This window comes from Oncorhynchus clarkii, chromosome 32, assembly GCF_045791955.1.
Source record: "Oncorhynchus clarkii lewisi isolate Uvic-CL-2024 chromosome 32, UVic_Ocla_1.0, whole genome shotgun sequence".
NCBI lineage: Eukaryota > Metazoa > Chordata > Actinopteri > Salmoniformes > Salmonidae > Oncorhynchus > Oncorhynchus clarkii.
This window is the reverse complement of record NC_092178.1, coordinates 9,119,229-9,142,709: the sequence shown is the minus strand read 5'-3', so window position 1 is coordinate 9,142,709 and position 23,481 is coordinate 9,119,229. Positions and strand designations below refer to the sequence as shown.

Below are 23,481 nucleotides of genomic sequence, written 5' to 3'. Positions count from 1 at the left end.
TGTCCCCCGGTAAAGGCCGGGCGTCGCCTGTCTCGCCGTCCGTAACCAGGACTACTGCGGTGGGCAGCGGCATGTGTACATTTTAAAGTGGCGAGCCTTGTGTATCTGAATAGGAGCATCTTCTGTAACCATAATGTGTATAGTTCAAACAGAAACCTGTGTGTGTGTGTGTGCTTGTTGCCTGGGCAACTATTTTTTTTTTGTATCTCCTGTTGTAGATTGTCTCTCTAAACAAAGATGTGTGATTTATTTTTATTTTGAAACAAAACTGAACACAAAAAAAAACTGTAGTTTTGGAGTGTTTTTGTTGTTTGTCTGTGATTTATGTTGGGTAACACACAGAGTAGTTGATTTTGATAATCATCATCACTACATCTGAGAATGCAGAATCACTTATCCTACTAGTACTGATTTTAAGGTGATAAGTGTTTTACCAATTTTATTTGTCACATACACATGGTTAGTAGATGTTAATTTATGCAGTAATAACCAAGAGTTTAACAATTTCACAACAAACTCGGTGAAGAATATGTACAAAGATATATGAATGAGTGATGGTACAGAACGGCATAGGCAAGACGCAGTAGATGGTATCCATTACAGTATATAGATATGAGATGAGTAATGTAGGGGATGTAAACATTATATTAAGTGGCATTGTTTAAAGTGGCTAGTAATACATGTATTACATAAAGATGCAGTAGATGACAGAGTACAGTATATACATAAGAGATGAGTAATGTAGGGGATGTAAACATTATATTAAGTGGCATTGTTTGAAGTGGCTAGTGATACATTTTTTTACATACATTTCCATTATTAAAGTGGCTGGAGTTGAGTCAGTGTGTTGGCAGCAGCCACTCTATGTTAGTCGTGGCTGTTTAACAGTCTGATGGCCTTGAGATAGAAGCTGTTTTTCAATCTCTCGGTCTCAGCTTTGATGCACCTGTACTGACCTCGCCTTCTGGATGATAGCGGGGTGAACAGGCAGTGGCTCGGGTGGTTGTTGTCCTTGATGATCTTTATGGCCTTCCTGTGACATCGGGTGGTGTAGGTGTCCTGGAGGGCAGGTAGTTTGCCCCCGGTGATGCGTTGTGCAGACCTCACTACCCTCTGGAGAGCCTTACGGTTGTGGGCGGAACAGCTGCCGTACCAGGCGGTGATACAGCCCGACAGGATGCTCTCGATTGTGCATCTGTAAAAGTTTGTGAGTGCTTTTGGTGACGAGCTGAATTTCTTCAGCCTCCTGAGGTTGAAGAGGCGCTGCTGCGCCTTCTTCACAACGCTGTCTGTGTGGGTGGACCAATTCAGTTTGTCCGTGATGTGTACGCCGAGGAACTTAACTTACTACCCTCTCCACTACTGTCCCGTTGATGTGGATAGGGGGGTGTTCCCTCTGCGGTTTCCTGAAGTCCACAATCATCTCCTTTGTTTTGTTGCTGTTGAGTGAGGCTATTTTCCTGACATCACACTCTGAGGGCCCTCCCCTCCTCCCTGTAGGCCGTCTCGTCGTTGCTGGTAATCAAGCCTACCACTGTAGTGTCGTCTGCAAACTTGATGATTGAGTTGGAGGCGTGGCCACGCAGTCATGGGTGAATGGAGTTTGGAACGCACTCAGAACGCATCCTTGTGGGGCGGAGATGTTGTTACCTACCCTCACCACCTGGGGGCGGCCCGTCAGGAAGTCCAGTACCCAGTTGCACAGGGCGGGGTCGAGACCCAGGGTCTCGAGCTTAATGACGAGTTTGGAGGGTACTATGGTGTTAAATGCTGATCTGTAGTCGATGAACAACATTCTCACATAGGTATTCCTCATGTCCAGATGGGTTAGGGCCGTGTGCAGTGTGGTTGCGATTGCGTCGTCTGTGGACCTTTTGGGGAGGTAAACAAATTGGAGTGGGTCTAGGGTGTCAGGTAGGGTGGAGGTGATATGGTCCTTGACTAGTCTCTCAAAGCACTTCATGATGATGGAAGTGAGAGCTACGGGGCGGTAGTCATTTAGCTCAGTTACCTTAGCTTTCTTGGGAACAGGAACAATGATGGCCCTCTTGAAGCATGTGGGAACAGCAGACTTGGATAGGGATTGATTATGTCTGTAAACACCAGCGAGCTGGTCTGCGCATGCTCTGAGGACGCCGCTGGTGATGCCGTCTGGGCCTTGCATGGTTAACACGTTTTACTCACGTCGGCTGCAGTGAAGGAGAGTCCGCAGGTTTTGGGCCGTGTTAGCCTCTCCCAGGCTTGTCCTCAAAGCGAGCAAAGAAGTTGTTTAGTCTGTCTGGGAGCAAGACACCCCGGTCCGCGACTGGGCTGGTTTTCTTTTTGTAATCCGTGATTGACTGTAGACCCTACTACATACCTCATACTTGTCTGAGCCGTTGAATTGCGACTCTACTTTGTCTCTATACTGACGCTTAGCTTGTTTGATTGCCTTGCGGGGGGAATAGCTACACTGTTTATATTCGGTCATCTCCCCTGGTTAAAAGCAGTGGTTGTATCACAATGATTGTGATATGCAGTTGCCAGCTAGTGACATTAGGCTGATTCATTAGCTCAAATTAATGATTGGTCTGATCATTTTAAGAGTTATTTAACTTGACAAGTCAGTTAAGAAAAAAATCTTATTTTCAATGATGGCCTAGGAACAGTGGGTTAACTGGTCTAGGAACAGTGGGTTAACTACCTTGTTCAGGAGCAGAACGACAGATTTTTACCTTGTCAGCTCGGGGATTCGATCTTGCAACCTTTCAGTTACTTGTCCAACGCTCTAACCACTAGGCTACACTGCAGAGTGATTTAATTATCCTATCATGATAAAAACAGATCTAGCTAATAAGCCTATACAATAGTTGAGTTTTATTGTCCCCCAAGAAGGGAATATATATATTTTTTTTTTCAGACTGGTAGGTCTTAAAGCCAGACTGGTGGGTTTATACGGCTGCGTTTACACAGGCAGACCAATTCTGATCTTTTGCCCAATTATTGGCAAAAGAGCTGATCTGATTGGTCAAAAGACCAATTGGAGGGAAAAAAAACACCAACAATTCCAGACTTGAGGCTACTTTGTATTAGGGTAAGGGAATCTGGAAAGACTTTGTATTGGCCTACTTGTGGTGTTTTCTAATAGGCCTACTTTTATTTTTAAATTGGTCATTTGTACAACTATTTGGTAAATATTTAACCAAACCATTAAATCAAAAGACTCTCCTGTAGACAATCGGTTTATTTATCACAAATCTGATAAATAAACCTGTCCTTCCCTTGCTCAACTGTTCTGTGTTCAAAGGACAGGTGACACAAAATGGCTGGAGAGGGGGAGGTCTCATGGGAATGTACCCTCACATTCCCAATAAGCCTAATAATGATAGGCTAATGTCAGTTCACCTCGAAAGGTAGAGTATAGGCAACATACCTTCCTTCATTGGGCAAATTCAAATTGTTGAACGTTTAAAAAAAATGGTATAGGCTACTGAACGCGACCCAGTTTTGACTAGAATTAGTTGATATGTTGGTGTGAAAGTCCTCTGACTCTGGTTATTATTGTTCGGTTGGAAAACGGGGCCAGTAGCCGGATGGTCTGGGGGGTCTTGGGCACACCCGAGACCCAGTGAACATAGACACGCCCACTACAACCGCCTGGCGCTGCGTCCAATGTCCCCTGCAGTGTGGTATGGTGCCCTACCTCCGCCCCGGTTGGGGTTTCGTTGGGAGGTGTGTGTGTCAGGGGCGGTAATGGAACAGCCTGAGGGTGCCTATTCGGGGCTGCAGGGGGCACCCTCGCCTCGCCCACCAGAGGAGACCCCCCCCAATACACACACACACACACAACCTCCTCCTGCCATACTGACTCTCCCAGGCTCGTCCCTAGTTACCACAGCCACAAAGTCATGAACCCCGCCTATTTCTACAGTTACTCTTAAATGGGTTATTTTAAACATCACCACACTGCGAACCTTATGCCGAACCCTAACCTTAAATTAAGGCCAAAAAGCACATTTTTGTTTTCATGTAGTTTTACGATATTGACCATTTGAACTTTGTGGCTGGGGTAACTATAGTGAAAACCCTCTTCCAGGCCGACGCGCGTAGCCAAACGGAACATCAGAGAGCATAGGGCTGGCGTCTCCTGGTAGTACATCTATCAGGTCTCGAGCACATAAAGTCCAAAAGAGAGGGACTAAAGGAAATAAAGACACTAGGGGCTCCCTTGCAGGAAGAAGGAATCTCCCGTCGTTTTAAACCTGGTTCCATTACCAGAGAGGATACACGCGGGTTTAGCGTTTTACCGAGACGGATTAATAAAACGCCAGACGGATGTTCGCGAGGAGGGGTGGTCCGCTCTGAAGTTGGAGACTACTGCCTACCGAATACGGAGAGAGGAGAGAAGCGCTTTTGTTTTCCCCGTGAAGGCTAGCGCCCCCCGGCCACAGCATGAAGCTGCCGCCTTGTTTCGTGGCGCTCATCGCGGCGCTGCTCGTTCACTCCGCGCTGGTAAGGGCACGAGACTGCCGGGTCCTTTGTGTATTCTATTGAAATATTGTTCAATTTCTACCGATGAATCACTTCGATGGACTGGGAAAACCGGAATCTAGGTTTCCATAGCATAGGGTATTGATAGGCTTTGACTTTGACATGTGTGTTGCTCGTGGTTAATAAGGTAGCAGTCTGTGTGTGTGTGTGTGTGTGTGTGTGTGTGCTGCTCGGTGGTCTATGGGGGCATAGTGGTCGGTAGTAAATCTTGGACTCGACCCATATTTGGTCGCGAGCCGCCCGTGACTCCCGTGTCTCTCCCGGGTCTTTGTGTCTCAGACACTGGGGGTGATCGAGGTTATTATGGGCTGTTCGGTGAACTGCTCTTGTGGCGTCTGCTTCGCTAACTCACATCCATCCCCCGGTAATTCAGCTCGAGCCTTTTTAGGCTTCTGCAGTAGGGTTTCGATTGGTTGCCCTGTGTATATGTACGGGTGTGGGTGTCTCTCAGATACTGAGGTGAGGGCCGGCCTGGAGTAAACGGGGGCCTGTCCGTTGAGGATGGGTGAGAGACCCCGGGGCTTCTCCGGTAACCGGGGGGTGTGAAGAAGGGGTGGGGCAGGGGAAACGCCATGCGGTGCGCGATGGATGGGAATGATGTCATCGGGAATCGCGACTAAGCGAACTGTTAGGAATGCTTGAGTCTCCTGGAACCAACCGGTGCTCCAGCACCCCCTCACCAGCTCCGTGCTAATTTATCCTCCATACCAGAAGAGATCGTTGTGGTCTTAGTAGGATAGCACAAGTCGTCATATAGCCCACAGTCCATCTTGGGTGCAAAAGTGCTGTTGTCTTAAAATGGTAAAACACACAATTGCTTAAAAAATATCATTCTGTAGCTCTACCTCCTATTCTCTATGTGGTCAGATCTGCTGGAGTATAGAGGTCACACACTGCAAAGGTTTCTAGATAGAATCCCCGAGCTGACAAGGTACAAATCTGTCGTTCTGCCCCAGAACAAGGCAGTTAACCCACTGTTCCTAGGCCGTCATTGAAAATAAGAATTTGTTCTGAATTGACTTGCCTAGTTAAATAAAGTTAAAAATAAAAACACAATGTTTAACTTTGTTGTTTTGAGAAGGAGAGAGGATGCAATTGAGATTCTCCAACAGGCACATACTGGGTCAGTTGGTGCTGTTGTCTGCCAAAGATCTGCCTCCCTCTAATCTGACCCTGATGAGACACACACACACACACACACACAGAGTCATAGAAAACCACACAGATGGAGGCAGGTGTGTCTCATGCTGGCACAGGTAACATCACACACACATCAGTGGTCTCCGGAATGCTCAATAACCCCAGACAGCCCTGCCCTGGGGACACTGACATACACACTTCAAAAGGCACTCACACACAGATTGGCATACTTGCTCAGATCTTTTGCTGCCTCCAGTGACTGACAGGTCGTGTGTGTGTGTGTGTGTGTGTGTGTGTGTCCTGGTTCCAGCCTCAGTGCATGGTCTGCGTTGGTATTTATTTCCTATGATATGAGGCTGTGATTTCATTTCCTGCCGTGTAAGTTTAGATGAAGCCAGATTTTCCCACATACATCTGCTGCATCCCACAGAGACTGTGTGTGTGTGTGTGTGTGTGTGTGTGTGTGCGCCTATCTATTCGTACCAGGGTTTTAGATGAAGCCTGATTTTCCCACAGTCTCTGTGTGTGTGTGTCTGCCAGGGTTTGTGTGCTAGCTTTTTTGTGGCGTGTATGAAACGAGAGAGCACTTTTATGGTGTGTGTGAGAGAGAGAGAGAGAGAGAAGTTGGGTGTTTTTGAGGATCATGTTTGGTTCGGGGAATGAATCAGTTTCTTGTGCCTGAAATAGTAGACAAAGCCCCCCATAGAGAGCAAAGGAGGGAGGAGAAAATAGTGAGAGAGAGAGAGGGGGATAGAGAGAGTGTGTGGAATGTCAGAGGCAATTTGACACAGGAAGTGGGTCCCTCACTCTTTTAAGGGCAGTCTCTCTATTGCAATTCAATTTCAATTCATTTTAAGGGGCTTTACTGGTATGGGAAACATATGCTAACATTGCCAAAGCAAGTGAAGTAGATAATAAACAATAAAAAATTAACAGTAAACATTACACTCACAGAAGTTCCAAAAGAATAAAGACATTTCAAATGTCATATTATGTATATATACAGTGTTGTAATGATGTGCAAATAGTTAAAGTACAAAAGGGAAAATAAATAAACATAAATATGGGTTGTATTTACAATGGTGTTTGTTCTTCACTGGTTGCCCTTTTCTTGTGGCAACAGGTCACATCTTGCTGCTGTGATATCTGTCTCTCTCTGTCTCTGTGTCTCTCCTCTCAGTTCAATTAAATTCAAAGGGTTTTATTGGTATGGAAAACATATGTTTACATTGCCAAACCAAGTGAAGTAGATAATAAACATAAGTGAAATAAACAATAAAATGAACAGGGCTGGGATTTTTCCCATCACTATACTACACTATGTAGCCTAGTATACATTGTTCAGGGTTGGAGTTAGTTCCACTGCAGTAATAGGAAATCTGAGAAACATCTCTCAGTTCATATTTGGAGCTCTGTTATACCATACAGTAGGTATATATGTAGGTCTGTATGTACAGTGCATTCAGACTTTTTGACATTTTCTACATTAAGGCTGTAATCTAAAATGGATTTTATAAATGCATCATCAATCTACACATAATACTCCATAATGACATCACAATACCCCACAATGACATCACAATACCCCACAATGACATCACAATACCCCATAATGACATCACAATACCCCATAATGACATAGCAAAAAACAGATTCCATTTTTTTTCTCTCCAATGTATTAAAGATAAAGTATTCAGACCCTTCACTCAGTACTTTGGCAGAGATTACAGCCTCAATTCTTCTTTGGTATGACGCTACTTCCTTGGCACACCTGTATCTCAACTTCGGTGATGTCATCTATAAAATAGCCTCCGACATTCTACTCAGCAAATTGGATGCAGTCTATCACAGTGCCATCCGTTTTGTCACCAAAGCCCCATATACTACCCACCATTGCGACCTGTACGCTCTCGTTGGTTGGCCCTCGCTTCATACTCGTCGCCAAACCCACTGGCTACAGGTTATCTACAAGTCTCTGCTAGGTAAAGCCCCGCCTTATCTCAGCTCACTGGTTACCATAGCACCCACTCATAGCACGCGCTCCAGCAGGTATATCTCACTGGTCACGACCAAAGCCAACTCTTCCTTTGGCCGCCTTTCTTTTCAGTTCTCTGCTGCCAATGACTGGAACAAACTGCAAAAATCTCTGAAGCTGGAGACTCATATCTCCCTCACTAGCTTTAAGCGCCAGCTGTCAGAGCAGCTCACAGATCACTGTACCTGTACATAGCCCATCTGTAAACAGCCCATCTAACTACCTACCTCATCCCCATACTGTATTTATTTATTTATCTTGCTCCTTTGCAACCCAGTATCTCTACTTGCACATTCATCTTCTGCACAGTGTTTAATTGCTATATTGTAATTACTTCGCCACCATGGCCTATTTATTGCCTTACCTCCCTCATCTCACCTCATTTGCATTCACTGTATATAGACGTTTTGTTTTATTTTGTTCTACTGTATTATTGACTGTATGTTTTGTTTATTCCACGTGTAACTCTGTGTTGTTGTATGTGTCAAATTGCTATGCTTTATCTTGGCCAGGTCGCAGATGCAAATGAGAACTTGTTCTCAACTAGCCCACCTGGTTAAATAAAGGTGTTCTCAACTAGCCTCCCTGGTTAAATAAAGGTGAAATAAAAAAAGTAAAACATTTAGGGAGTTTCTCCCATTCTTCTCTGCAGATCATCTAAAGCTCTGTCAAGTTGAATGGGGAATGTCGCTGCACAGCTATTTTCATGTCTCTTCAGAGATGTTCTATCAGGTTCAAGTCTGGGCTTTGGCTGGGCCAGAGTGATGGAGTGCTGCATCAGATGACCTGGCCTTCACAATCACCTGACCGCAACCCACTTGAGATGGTTTGCAATGAGTTGGACCGCAGAGTGAAGGAAAAGCAGCCAACAAGTGCTCAGCATATGTGGGAACTCCTTCAAGACTGTTGGAAAAGCATTCCTCATGAAGCTGTTTGAGAGAATGCCAAGAGTGTGCAAAGCTGTCATCAAGGCAAAGGGTGGCTACTTTGAAGAATCTCATATAAAATATATTTTGATTTGTTTAACACTTTTTTGGTTACTACATGATTCCATATGTGTTATTTCATAGTGTTGATGCCTTCACTATTATTCTACAATGTAGAAAATAGTAAAAATAAAGAAAAACCCTTGAATGGGTTGTTGTGTCCAAACTTTTGACTGGTATGGTATGTTATGTTATTGTTTTTGTGTCTAAGTCTATTTAGCCTTCCCTGAGAACAAGTAGTGATGATGGCTCCACCCTACTCTCTACCTCTAGTCTAGCTCCTCCCCCTTGGCTTCCCTTACCCCGGTTGTAGTAGTAACATATAACAGCTCTGAATAGGTGGAACCAGTCTTTCCCAAACCCCTCCTAAGGGACCACCAGACAGACAGTCCACTTCTTTGTTCCATACCTACACTGGCCTGTCACACCTGAGGCAACTAACCAAAGGTTTGGTGTTAAAGGGTTTTGTTGAATCAGGTGTGATAGTGCAGGGCAGAAAAACAAAGGGTGGACTGTCTGCTCAGATGGACTCCAAGGTCCAGGAGAAACACCAGCATAATGTCTCTTCTCCTATATGCTTAGTGAAGGTATGAAATCACCATGTTACCTACACCTATGGAGGAGGGGATAGAGTGTTAGACTAGGGGGAAGGGGATGGGGTGTGAGACTAGGGGGAAGGGGATAGGGTGTGAGACTAGGGGGAAGGGGATAGGGTGTGAGACTAGGGGGAAGGGGAAGGGGATAGGGTGTGAGATTAGGCAGAAAGGGATAGAGTGTGAGACTAGGGGGAAGGGGATAGGGGAAGGGGATAGAGTGTGAGACTAGGGGGAAGGGGATAGGGGAAGGGGATAGAGTGTGAGACTAGGGGGAAGGGGATAGGGTGTGAGACTAGGGGGGGGATAGGGTGTGAGGCTATGGGGAGGGGATAGGGTGTGAGGCTAGGGGAAAGGGATAGGCTGTGAGACTAGGGAGGGGATACGGTGTGAGACTAGGGGATAGGGTGTAAGTCTGAGGCTTCTTAGCAAGCCATACTAACTTTTGTTTTGGAGGTGTTCAGAACAAGGTTAAGGGCAGAGAAAGCTTGTTGGACACTAAGAACGCTTTGTTGTAGAGCGTTTAACACAAAATCCAGGGAGGGGTCAGCGGATTATGAGACTGTATCATCTGCATATAAATGGATTAGAGAGCTTCCTACTGCCTGAGCTATGTTGTTGATGTAAATTGAGAAGAGCGTGGGGCCTAGCATCGAGCCTTGGGGTACTCCCTTGGTGCCAGCCAGTTGCTGAGACAGCAGATGTTCTGATTTTACACACTACACTCTTTGAGAGAGGTAGTTAGCAAACCAGGCCAAAGGCCCCTCAGAGACCCCAATACTCCTTAGCCGGCCAAAAATAATGGATTAGGTGTGAGACTAGGAGATTTTTAATTTTTTAATTTCACCTTTATTAAACCAGGTAGGCAAGTTCTCATTTGCAACTGTGACCTGGCCAAGATAAAGCAAAGCAGTGTGACAAAAAACAACAACACAGAGTTACACGTGGTATAAACAAACGTACAGTCAATAATACAATAGAAAAGTCTATATACAGTGTGTGCAAATGGAGTAAGGAGTTAAGGCAATAAATATGTCATAGTAGAGAAGTAATTACAATTTATAAAATGAACACTGGAGTGATAGATGTGCAGATGATGATGTGCAAGTAGAAATACTGGTGTGCAAAATAGCAAATAAAAAGTAAATAAAAACAAAATGGGGATGAGGTAGGTAGGTAGTTGGATGGGCTATTTACAGATGGGCTGTGTACAGCTGCAGCGATCGGTAAGCTGCTCAGATAAGTGATGCTTAAAGTTAGTGAGGGAGATATAAATCCAATTTCAGCCATTTTTGCAATTCGTTCCAGTCATTGGCAGCAGAGAACTGGAAGGAAAGGCGGCCAAAGGACTTTGGGGATGACCAGTGAGATATACCTGCTGGAGCGCGTGCTACGGGTGGGTGTTGTTATGGTGACCAGTGAGCTGAGATAAGGCGGAGCTTTACCTAGCAAAGACTTATAGATGACCTGGAGCCAGTGGGTTTGGCGACAAATATGTAGCGAGGGCCAGCTGACGAGAGCATACAGGTCGCAGTGGTGGGTGGCATATGAGGCTTTGGTGACAAAATGGATGGCACTGTGATAGACTGCGTCCAGTTTGCTGAGTAGAGTGTTGGAGGCTATTTTGTAAATGACATCGCCAAAGTCAAGGATCGGTAGGATAGTCAGTTTTACGAGGGTATGTTTGGCAGCGTGAGTGATGGAGGCTTTGTTACGAAATAGGAAACCTATTTTTAGATTTAATTTTGGATTGGACATCCTTAATATTGGTTTGGAAGGAGAGTTTACAGTCTAGCCAGACACCTAGGTAGTTTTAGTTGTCCACATATTCTAAGTCAGAACCGTCCAGAGTAGTGATGCTAGTCGGGCAGGCAGGTGCGGGCAGCGAACGGTTGAAGAGCATGCATTTAGTTTTACTAGTGTTTATGAGCAGTTGGAGGAGTGTTGTATGGCATTGAAGCTCGTTTGGAGGTTTGTTAACACAGTGTCCAAAGAAGGGACAGATGTATACAGAATGGTGTCGTCTGCGTAGAGGTGGATCAGAGAATCACCCGCAGCAAAAGCGACGTCATTGATATATACAGAGAAAAGAGTACTTTTGTTTTGATAGGGTGTGAGACTAGGGGATGGGGAAAGGAGATAGGGTCTGAGACTAGGAGATGGGGAAAGGAGATAGGGTGTGAGACTAGGAGATGGGGAAAGGAGATAGGGTGTGAGACTAGGGGATGGGGAAAGGAGATAGGGTGTGAGACTAGGGGATGGGGAAAGGAGATAGGGTGTGAGACTAGGGGATGGGGAAAGGAGATAGGGTGTGAGACTAGGGGATGGGGAAAGGAGATAGGGTGTGAGACTAGGGGATGGGGAAAGGAGATAGGGTGTGAGACTAGCGGAAGGGAATAGGGATGAAAATAATAACTGGCACCCAGAAAGGTAGAAATAAATTGTAGGATAAATTGTTACGCTTCCCCAAATTTGAAACTATAAAATGATTCCCTCTGCGTTTCCATGGTTGGGTTTTTCCTATAGGCTACTTTGAAGCAAGGTAATATAAAATAAAACATACAGGTTTCAAATAATAAAGTATATTAGCCTGATAGAGACAGACTGTCTGTCGTTTCCGTAGCAATCCTGGTGATTAGGTTAAGGAGGAGACCGGATGGGCGTGGTCATGCTACCAGAAATCCGATCCACCCTGTTGGGAATTCTGGAATTCAGCTCCCCAGCAGTGTGTGTGTGTGTGTGTGTGTGTGTGTGTGTGTGTGTGTGTGTGTGTGTGTGTGTGTGTGTGTGTGTGTGTGTGTGTGTGTGTGTGTGTGTGTGTGTGTGAGTGTGTGTGTGTGTTGATATGTCGTGGGGTTATGTGCTGGACACAGGAAGTGTGTATTTATAGATCCGGCCTTGGAGCTTTGTCTGAGGAGGGGGGACTTTCTGTGCGGAACGCTGTGTTGTGTGTGTCAGTATGCACGTGTGTTTTTGAATAATTTAGCCAGTCTACCGACAGAGGAGTGAACGAGGTCAGAAGCACATGCTACAACCGTCTCTTTCCATCCCTCCCTCCCTCCCTCCCTCCCTCCCTCCCTCCCTCCCTCCCTCCCTCCCTCCCTCCCTCCCTCCCTCCCTCCCTCCATATTTACATCTCTCATTCTCAATCTAGCCCTCCCTCCCTCCCTCCCTCCCTCTCCCTCCCTCCCTCCCTCCCTCCCTCCCTCCCCTCCCTCCCTCCCTCCCTCCCTCCCTCCCTCCCTCCCTCCATATTTACATCTCTCATTCTCAATCTAGCTCTCCCTCAGTACATATCTCTCACCTCTCCCTCCTTCCTTACTAGAGAAGGATCACGTCTGGACGGTCATATCCAGTCTGAACACAGATTACCGTGTGCTTGTAGATACAGATATCACCTACTGTGTTGTCTATGTTACTATATGTCAGATGTATGTACTGTTATATAGCGTGTTAAATGCAGTATGCTGCAGGTCACCAGAACCTTCCACTAAAGAGGTGGAATTAGGTGGAACCACAGTCTCTGTTGTTTTTTAAATTGTTTTAGGGGGTAGATCAGTTTTAAAATTGCAGCTAGATTGTAGCTTCCATCCATCAATGTAATTGTCAGCATAATTTCCTATCCCTCATATATTTTTGGGGTAAATATATATTTATATATATATATACGTACATACACATACCCGCCAGAAACAAAGAACTTTCTTCTGAAACTCGTCAGGGGTTCTAGGCTGGGTTTCTGTACAGCACTTTGAGATATCAGTTGATGTACAAAGGACTATATAAATACATTTGATTTGATTTGATTCTTGTTCTGAGAAATGAAGGCTATTCCATGCGAGAAACTGAAGATCTTGTACAACGCTGTGTACTACTCCCTTCACAGAACAGCGCAAACTGGCCCTAACCAGAATAGAAAGAGGAGTGGGAAGCCCCGGTGCACAACTGAGCAAGAGGACAAGTACATTAGAGTGTCTAGTTTGAGAAACAGACGCCTCACAAGTCCTCAACTGGCAGCTTCATTAAATAGTACCCGCAAAACACCAGTCTCAACGTCAACAGTGAAGAGGCGACTCCAGAATGCTGGCCTTTTGTTGTGAGATAATTTCTTTCTTTCGGGATATGAATGGCGAGTATGTCCACATCCCCGTCAGACCATTTTATTGGTAAACTACACAGTAATGTAAAAGTAGCATTTTTTTAATGATCCAATACATAATATAGAACACTCATAATTTAGTTGTAATCCAGAGAGGTTAGCAAACGTATCCTCTATGAGGCTTAAAAGAAAACATGAATCATCAGCGTACAATGACACCTTTGTTTTTGAGCCCTGGATTTCTAGGCCCTTAATATTATTGGTGGATCTGATTTTATTAGCTAACATTTCAATGGCAATAATAAATATATATGCTGACAGTGGACAACCTTGTTTTCCTCTTGATAGTTTACATTTTCTGAGAAGTAGCCATTATTTCCTGTTTTACACCATGGGTTACTTACTTTACATGACTTTAACCCATTTTATAAGAGATTCCCCCAAAATGGAAATATTCCAGGTATTTATGTATAAACTCCAGTCGTACTTTATCAAAGGCCTTTTCAAAGTCGGCTATGAATACCAGGCCTGGTTTCCCAGATAGTTCATAGTGTTCTATTGTTTCCAGTACTTGTCTTATATTATCTCCAATGTATTGTCTATGTAAAAAAACCTGTCTGATTAGGATGAATAATATCTGACAATACATTTTTGTTAATTCTATGGACTGGATCTTTAGATTTACCACCTGGATACTGTTTCAGTAGTAATGAAATCAGACCTTCTTGTTGAGTGTCCGATAATCTAACATTTATATAGGAGTGGTTAAAACATGCTAATAACCACAGTCTTATCCTCGTTGAGAACCATCAAATGTCTGATCAGGTGGAACCACTGGCTTATCCTCATTAAGAACCATCTGGTGGAACCACTGTCTTATCCTCGTTAAGAATCATCAGGTGGAACCACTGTCTTATCCTCGTTAAGAACCATCAGGTAGAACCACTGTCTTATCCTCATTAAGAACCATCAGGTGGAACCGCTGTCTTATCCTCGTTAAGAACCATCAGGTGGAACCACTGTCTTATCCTCATTAAGAACCATCAGGTGGAACCACTGTCTTATCCTCGTTAAGAACCATCAGGTGGAACCACTGTCTTATCCTCATTAAGAACCATGTTCATCCACTATACTTTTGTCACCATGGAAACCTTAACCTTTAAACAAACAAGAAAGAGATGCATGTTTAATATTACTTTTAAAACCTAAGTGTGCAATATTCCAATTCAGACGATGGCATTGTTGAATTCTCGTTTCTGATTAGTTTGAAGGGCATTCTAGAGCATGCATTATTTCCCAGTCAGTATTAGATAGAACGTCGCGGCCCTGCCCGCCTGTGGGGAAAACAACCTGTGTGTTTCAATATGATATGTTGGATAAAGGAATAGAGACAGACACCAATGTCAAGTTCAATAGTCTTGTTATGCATTGTACAAATCCCTACACGTGTAGTCTGGGGGAAAAGTCCAGGTAGTCGAATACCTATCAACTAGACTCCGTAACACTGTGGTTACCTAGGTTACCTTTTTCAAATGCAATTTATTGTTGTCTACTTGTTTTAGTCAGTTACAAAACTACATTTAAGAAAAGTACAACATGTTTAAAGATGACTTTTCAACATTGCCTGCTCCCGGGCGTTCTCACTACTTAGAAAAACGTTATTGTAGGGCTTCCCTCATGCCCCTTTTCATAACGATGCTAACAGCCACATGAGTGAGTGAGTGCTAGCTAGCAACCGACCACAACATTAAGCTAGCCAAGAATACAACGACACAAACAAACGGACTAAACAGCTACAAGTAATGAGTGGAGTTACAAAGGCCCTGTACTAAACAAGTTAAAAGTCTTACCTGTCTTACCTGTGATGAAATGTTTTCCACACACATAGCGCCATTTAGACTACTTGGACACTGGGTAGACGATGATGTCGGCTCTGTTACAATGGGGGTCAATAGGAAATAATCTTTGTTTTCCACAATTTGTGGGTGTGGTCGAGGGAAATTCCTTATTATTAGGTGAATATCAATGCACGGTATATTTAATGCACGGTATATCGGTAGAATTCGATGGCTTTAGTTCATTCTTACATGTTAAATGTTTTGTGCTGCTTTTGAAAGCAAAAGTTAAATTGAAAACGTTATTAGCATTGTTGAATTCGATTGTCATAATAGCATGCTAGAACCGATGGTTTGGTCAGCTAAACTAGTAAGTCTGTTTGTTTTGTTACCAAGGCAACACCTGTAGCTAGCAAGTAAACTTGCTAGCTACTTCAGTGGATGATGGACACATTTCTAGAGGTAAATGAACACATTTCTAGAGGTAAATGGACACATTTCTAGAGGTAAATGGACACATTTCTAGAGGTAAATGGACACATTTCTAGAGGTACATGGACACATTTCGAGAGGTAAATGGACAGATTTCTAGAGGTACATGGACACATTTCTAGAGGTACATGGACACATTTCTAGAGGTAAATGGACACATTTCTAGAGGTTAATGGACACATTTCTAGAGGTAAATGGACACATTTCTAGAGGTAAATGGACACATTTCTAGAGGTAAATGGACACAATTCTGGAGGTTAATGGACACATTTCTAGAGGTAAATGGACACATTTCTGGAGGTAAATGTGTTAAATTATAGCCATAGTATAAAAGGGATGACATAGACGATTGAGACTCGGATTGTGTATGTATACCATTCAGAGGCTGAATGGGCAAGACAAAAGATTGAAGTACTTTTGAATGGGGTTTGGTGTTAGGTGCCAGGCACACCGGTTTGTGTGTCAAGAACTGCAACGCTGCTGGGTTTTTCCACGCTCAACAGTTTTCAGTGTGTATCAAGAATGGTCCACCACACAAAGGACATCGAGACAACTTGACACAACTATGGACACATTTCTTTGGAGTCAGCGTGGGCCAGCATCCCAGCGAAACACTCTTTCGACACCTTGCACAATCCATGCCCCGATGAATTGAGGCAGTTCTAGAGGGGACGAGGGAGGGGGTGAAGGTGGAAGTCAACATTATGAAGCTGTACCTAATGTTTGCTATGCTCAGTATAGATATATGTGCTTTAAAGCAAAGCAAAATGGCAGCTGACGAAGCTGTCTGCTTGGTGAATGCCCTCGTTAACCTTTGAACCAAAGCTCTTTAAATGGTTCTGTCAAAGGCGCATGCAGGCTGAATGTGCTACTGAAGCTAGTGATCGGTGTGTGTGTGTGTGTGTGTGTGTGTATTTGTCATCGATGTCTGTGTGTTTGAGGAGGTTGATACTATATACAAAATGCATGAACACACACACACTGCGTGCAGTTTGTCATTACTTTCAGGCTCCTCACACACACACACCCTCAACCTCACCCTATCTGTCTCAGCAGCAGCAGGTAATTCATTCATAATGTTTCATCCCAACAGTTCTGGATTACCCCTAATCTCAACCAGCAGGGGTTCAGGCCACAGAGACGTGTATGATATTGTTTGAGCTGCACTTCCTAACCTCCTGCCAAATGTATGACCATATTAGAGACACATATTTCCCATTCAGATTACACAGATCCACAAAGAATTCTAAAAACAAACCCAATTTTGATAAACTCCCATATCTACTGGGTGAAATACCACAGTGTGTGACATCACAGCAGCAAGATTTGTGACCTGTTGCCACAAGAAAAGGGCAACCTGTGAAGAACAAACACCACTGTAAATACAACCCATATTTATGTTGATTTATTTTCCCTATTTGCACATCGGTACAACACTGTATATACAGTGCCTTGCGAAAGTATCCGGCCCCCTTGAACTTTGCGACCTTTTGCCACATTTCAGGCTTCAAACATAAAGATATAAAACTGTATTTTTTTGTGAAGAATCAACAACAAGTGGGACACAATCATGAAGTGGAACGACATTTATTGGATATTTCAAACTTTTTTAACAAAGCAAAAACTGAAGAATTGGGCGTGCAAAATTATTCAGCCCCTTTACTTTCAGTGCAGCAAACTCTCTCCAGAAGTTCAGTGAGGATCTCTGAATGATCCAATGTTGACCTAAATGACTAATGATGATAAATACAATCCACCTGTGTGTAATCAAGTCTCCGTATAAATGCACCTGCACTGTGATAGTCTCAGAGGTCCGTTAAAAGCGCAGAGAGCATCATGAAGAACAAGGAACACACCAGGCAGGTCCGAGATACTGTTGTGAAGAAGTTTAAAGCCGGATTTGGATACAAAAAGATTTCCCAAGCTTTAAACATCCCAAGGAGCACTGTGCAAGCGATAATATTGAAATGGAAGGAGTATCAGACCACTGCAAATCTACCAAGACCTGGCCGTCCCTCTAAACTTTCAGCTCATACAAGGAGAAGACTGATCAGAGATGCAGCCAAGAGGCCCATGATCACTCTGGATGAACTGCAGAGATCTACAGCTGAGGTGGGAGACTCTGTCCATAGGACAACAATCAGTCGTATATTGCACAAATATGGCCTTTATGGAAGAGTGGCAAGAAGAAAGCCATTTCTTAAAGATATCCATAACAAGTGTTGTTTAAAGTTTGCCACAAGCCACCTGGGAGACACACCAAACATGTGGAAGAAGGTGCTCTGGTCAGATGAAACCAAAATGGAACTTTTTGGCAACAATGCAAAATGTTATGTTTGGCGTAAAAGCAACACAGCTGAACACACCATCCCCACTGTCAAACATGGTGGTGGCAGCATCATGGTTTGGGCCTGCTTTTCTTCAGCAGGGACAGGGAAGATGGTTAAAATTGATGGGAAGATGGATGGAGCCAAATACAGGACCATTCTGGAGTCTGCAAAAGACCTGAGACTGGGACGGAGATTTGTCTTCCAACAAAACAATGATCCAAAACATAAAGCAAAATCTACAATGGAATGGTTCAAAAATAAACATATCCAGGTGTTAGAATCAAAGTCCAGACCTGAATCCAATCGAGAATCTGTGGAAAGAACTGAAAACTGCTGTTCACAAATGCTCTCCATCCAACCTCACTGAGCTCGAGCTGTTTTGCAAGGAGGAATGGGAAAAAATGTCAGTCTCTCGATGTGCAAAACTGATAGAGACATACCCCAAGCGACTTACAGCTGTAATCGCAGCAAAAGGTGGCGCTACAAAGTATTAACTTAAGGGGGCTGAATAATTTTGCACGGCCAATTTTTCAGTTTTTGATTTGTTTAAAAAAGTTTGAAATATCCAATAAATGTCGTTCCACTTCATGATTGTGTCCCACTTGTTGTTGATTCTTCACAAAAAAATACAGTTTTATATCTTTATGTTTGAAGCCTGAAATGTGGCAAAAGGTCGCAAAGTTCAAGGGGGCCGAATACTTTCGCAAGGCACTGTAGACATAATATGACATTTGAAATGCCTTTATTTTGGAACTTTTGTGAGTGTAATGTCTACTGTTCATTTTTGTTTATTTCACTTTTGTTTGTTATCTACTTCACTTGCTTTGCCAATATAAACATGTTTCCCATGCCAATAAAGCCCCTAAATTGAAATTGAATTGAGAGGAGAGACGTATCGACTCAGAGAGAGGAAAGACGTATCGACTCAGAGAGAGGAGAGACGTATCGACTCAGAGAGAGGAGAGACGTATCGACTCAGAGAGAGGAGAGACGTATCGACTCAGAGAGACGAGAGACGTATCGACTCATAGAGAGGAGAGACGTATCGACTCAGAGAGAGGAGAGACGTATCGACTCAGAGAGAGGAGAGACGTATCGACTCAGAGAGAGGAGAGACGTATCGACTCAGAGAGAGGAGAGACGTATCGACTCAGAGAGAGGAGAGACGTATCGACTCAGAGAGAGGAGAGACGTATCGACTCAGAGAGAGGAGAGACGTATCGACTCAGAGAGAGGAGAGACGTATCGACTCAGAGAGACGAGAGACGTATCGACTCATAGAGAGGAGAGACGTATCGACTCAGAGAGAGGAGAGACGTATCGACTCAGAGAGAGGAGAGACGTATCGACTCAGAGAGAGGAGAGACGTTTAGACTCAGAGAGAGGAGAGACATTTAGACTCAGAGAGAGGAGAGACAGACTCAGAGAGAGGAGAGACATTTAAACTCAGAGAGAGGAGAGACGTATCGACTCAGAGAGAGGAGAGACATTTAGACTCAGAGAGAGGAGAGACGTATCGACTCAGAGAGAGGAGAGACGTATAGACTCAGAGAGAGGAGAGACATTTAGACTCAGAGAGAGGAGAGACATTTAGACTCAGAGAGAGGAGAGACATTTAGACTCAGAGAGAGGAGAGACATTTAGACTCAGAGAGAGGAGAGACGTATCGACTCAGAGAGAGGAGAGACATATAGACTCAGAGAGAGGAGAGATGTATAGACTCAGAGAGAGGAGAGACGTATAGACTCAGAGAGAGGAGAGACGTATCGACTCAAAGAGAGGAGAGACATATAGACTCAGAGAGAGGAGAGACATTTAGACTCAGAGAGAGGAGAGATGTATAGACTCAGAGAGAGGAGAGACATATAGACTCAGAGAGAGGAGAAACGTATAGACTCAGAGAGAGGAGAGACATATAGACTCAGAGAAAGGAGAGACGTATCGACTCAGAGAGGAGAGACTCAACCAGCTTCATGAGGTAGTCACCTGGAATGCTTTTCAATTAACAGGTGTGCCTTGTTAAAAGTTAATTTGTGGAATTTCTTTCCTTCGTAATGCATTTGAGCCAATCAGTTGTGTTGTGACATGGTAGGGTTGGTATTCAGAAGATAGCTCTATTTGGTAAAAGACCAAGTCCATATTATGGGCAAGGAGATTGAGGTTGTAACCTCATATAAATATCTTGGAATTTTAATTGATGACGGCCTCTCTTTTAAATTACATATTCAACAACTTACAAACAAATTGAAGCTGAAATGGGATTTTATTTTAGGAATAAGGCCTGTTTTTCTTTTGAAGCCAGAAGGAGGTTAGTATCAGCTACATTTATGCCTTTACTAGACTATGTGGATATTTTATATATGAATGCTTCCGCTCAGTTTTTGAGATCAATTGACACTCTTTACCATGGCACTTTGAGATGTATTTTAAACTGTACAACACTTACTCACCACTGCACTTTGTATACCAGGGTTGGCTGGCCTTCTCTAGTCACTCGTAGGCTCAGGCACTGGTATACTTTTATTTACAAAGCCATTTTGGGTTTACTACCTTTTTATTTGGGCATTTTTATTGTTCAGAAATGTGGTGGGTACTCTCTTCGTTCGCTGGACTTTATCCTGCAAACTGTTCCAAATAATCTGTGCCATCGTCTTGGAAAGCCTTACAAAATACTTTTAAACTGGAAGAACTTGTCCCGATTGGTATTTTTTAAATCACTGATGAATGATCTTGAGACTGATTCCCTGACCTGTCAATGTTTTTAATTAGCTGTTTTGGATTTTGTTATACTCTTGTGAATTCTATGGTTTTTACTAGATTACTTGTAGTTTTTCATAGTGTTTGTCTGTCATTTTTGTAATGACTTTGTGCTGCCTATCTTGGCCAGGACGCTCTTGAAAAATATATTTTAAATCTCAATGAGCCCTTCCTGGTTAAATAAATGTTAAATAAAAAATAATTAAAAAGTGACAAGAACAGCTCAAATAAGCAAAGAGAAACGACAGACCATCATTATTTTAAGACATGAAGGTCAGTCTATCCGGGAACATTTCAAGAACTTTGTAATTTCTTTAAGTGCAGTCGCAAAAACCATCAAGCGCTATGATGAAACTGTCTCTCATGAGAACCGCCACAGGAAAGGAAGACTCAGCGTTACCTCTGCTGCACCTCTGCTGCAGATCATTAGAGTTACCAGCCTCAGAAATTGGCAATTAACTGCACCTCAGATTGCAGCCCCAAATAAATGCTTAAGAGTAACATACACACCAACATCAACTGTTCAGAGGCGCCAGCGTGGCTCAGGCCTTCATGATCGAATTGCTGAAAATAGACCACTACTAAAGGACACCAATAAGAAGAAGAGATTTGCTTGGGCAAGAAACATGAGCAATTAGACCGGTGGAAATCTGTCCTTTTGGTCTGATGAGTCCAAATTTGAGATTTTTGGTTCAAACCGCTGTGACTTTGTGAGACACAGTGAACGGAAGATCACTGCATGTGTGGTTCACACCGTGAAGCATGGAGGAGGAGGTGTGATAGTGTGGGGGTGCTTTGCTAGTGACACTGTCAGTAATTTATTTAGAATTCAAGGCACACTTAACCAGCATGGCTACAACAGCATTCCACAGTGATACGCCATCCCATCTGGTTTGCGCTTAGGACAATGACTATTTGGGCTATTTGACCAAGGAGACTGATGGAGTGCTGCATTAGATGACCTGGCCTCCACAACCACCCGACCTCAACCCAATTGAGATGGTTTGGGATGAGTTGGACCGCAGAGTGAAGGAAAAGCAGCCAACAAGTGCTCAGCATATTTGTTAACTCCTTCAAGACTGTTGTAAAAGCATTCCTCATGAAGCTGGTTGAGAGAATGCCAAGAGTGTGCAAAGCTGTGATCAAGACAAAGGGTGGCTACTTTGAAGAATCTTAAATATAAAATATATTTTTATTTAGCTTTTTTGGTTCCTACATGATTCCATATGTGTTATTTAATAGTTGTGATATAATATATATATATATAATTTTTTTCATTTTTTTTTTGCTGCCAAAAAGTGATTCTAATGTGTATTGACCCAGAGGTGTGAATACTTAAGTAAATTAGATATTTCTGTATTTCATTTTCAATAAATGTCTTGGGGTATTGAGTGTAGATGGGTGGAAAGAAAAACAACAACAATGTTATACATTTTGAATTTGGCTGTAACCTGTAACCTTGGTAACACAGCAAAATGTAGAGCAAGTCAAGTGATGTGAAGTCTTTCAGAATGTTCGTACAGGGTCAGTGGCAGTAATTTACAATGAGGTAGATATGTACATGTACTGTAGGCAGGGATTAGGATAACGTGACTGGTAGCAGAATTTATAATAGTAGCAGTTGGTAGTCGTAGTAGTAAACAATATGCCAGCAGCATAAGTGGTGGGTGGATGTATGCGTGGTGTTGGTGGTGGTGGTGGTGTGTGTGTGTAAGAGTGTCAGCGTGAAAGGCGGATATACATAGAAACAGGGCTGAAGGTGACTGATAGCAGGAATATATACATATTTACCGTAATATACTAATGGTACTAACTGTAAAACTTCAATGAAACGCTGAGTCGCAAATAGCAGCCTTTCCCTTTTAATAGCCGGGCAACGGAACACATTTCACCAAATAAAAGCTTGTTTCAAATAAACACGGGATCTAAATGACTTGTTTACAAGGTTTAATGTTTGATTTGTTACATTTAATAATTCAGTAATGACTCAAAAAAACTGTCAATTATCTGTTTTTATCGCAAGTAAGAAACTGCTAGCCATTGGCTGCCAACAGCTGAGAACTCCTAGCCATTGGCTGCCAACAGCTGAGAACTCCTAGCCATTGGCTGCCAACAGCTGAGAACTCCTAGCCATTGGCTGCCAACAGCTGAGAACTCCTAGCCATTGGCTGCCAACAGCTGAGAACTCCTAGCCATTGGCTGCCAACAGCTGAGAACTCCTAGCTAACTGGCAAGCACTTAAACAGTCAATTTGGTGAGTACAGACACCCGGAAGTAACAACTGCCAAAGAGGAAAATGTATGTTGTTATTATTATTATTATTTTTATAGAGGCATACTAAGACAAGAAACATGACACTGTAAGCAAATGATAAAACATTGGTGCAGGAAATATAGAAATGTATTAAAATGCGGGAAGTAAATGCTGGAATTAAACAATTAACTGTGCAAATGAGCAAAAGCTGTTTGCATTAAGAAAATAGACGCCTGGCTCAATAGAAGCCGGTCCCTAATAAGCGCCTGTTTTGTTCAGTGATTTAAGAAAATAAATAAAAAATAGTGATTTAAGAAAATAAATGCCCTGGATATCAAATGAAGTTTTTTTATTATTATTATTATTATTTTATTAAAAAAAAATTTTAGCCCTTTTTTTTCTCCCCAATTGGTAGTTACAGTCTTGTCTCA

The 23,481-nt window shown here is 43.2% G+C and overlaps 1 protein-coding gene across 1 annotated transcript in view; it reads left to right on the top strand.

Moving 5' to 3' along the window:
• The first annotated feature begins 3,912 nt into the window (after positions 1 to 3,912).
• LOC139392271 (putative uncharacterized protein DDB_G0271982) overlaps positions 3,913 to 23,481 on the top strand; it is a 54,740-nt gene continuing 35,171 nt past the window's right edge. Inside the window, exon 1 of the mRNA XM_071140138.1 lies at positions 3,913 to 4,491. Within this exon, the coding sequence (XP_070996239.1) occupies positions 4,432 to 4,491 (60 nt within the window). The 5' untranslated portion in view covers positions 3,913 to 4,431. The remainder of the gene's footprint in view (positions 4,492 to 23,481) is intronic.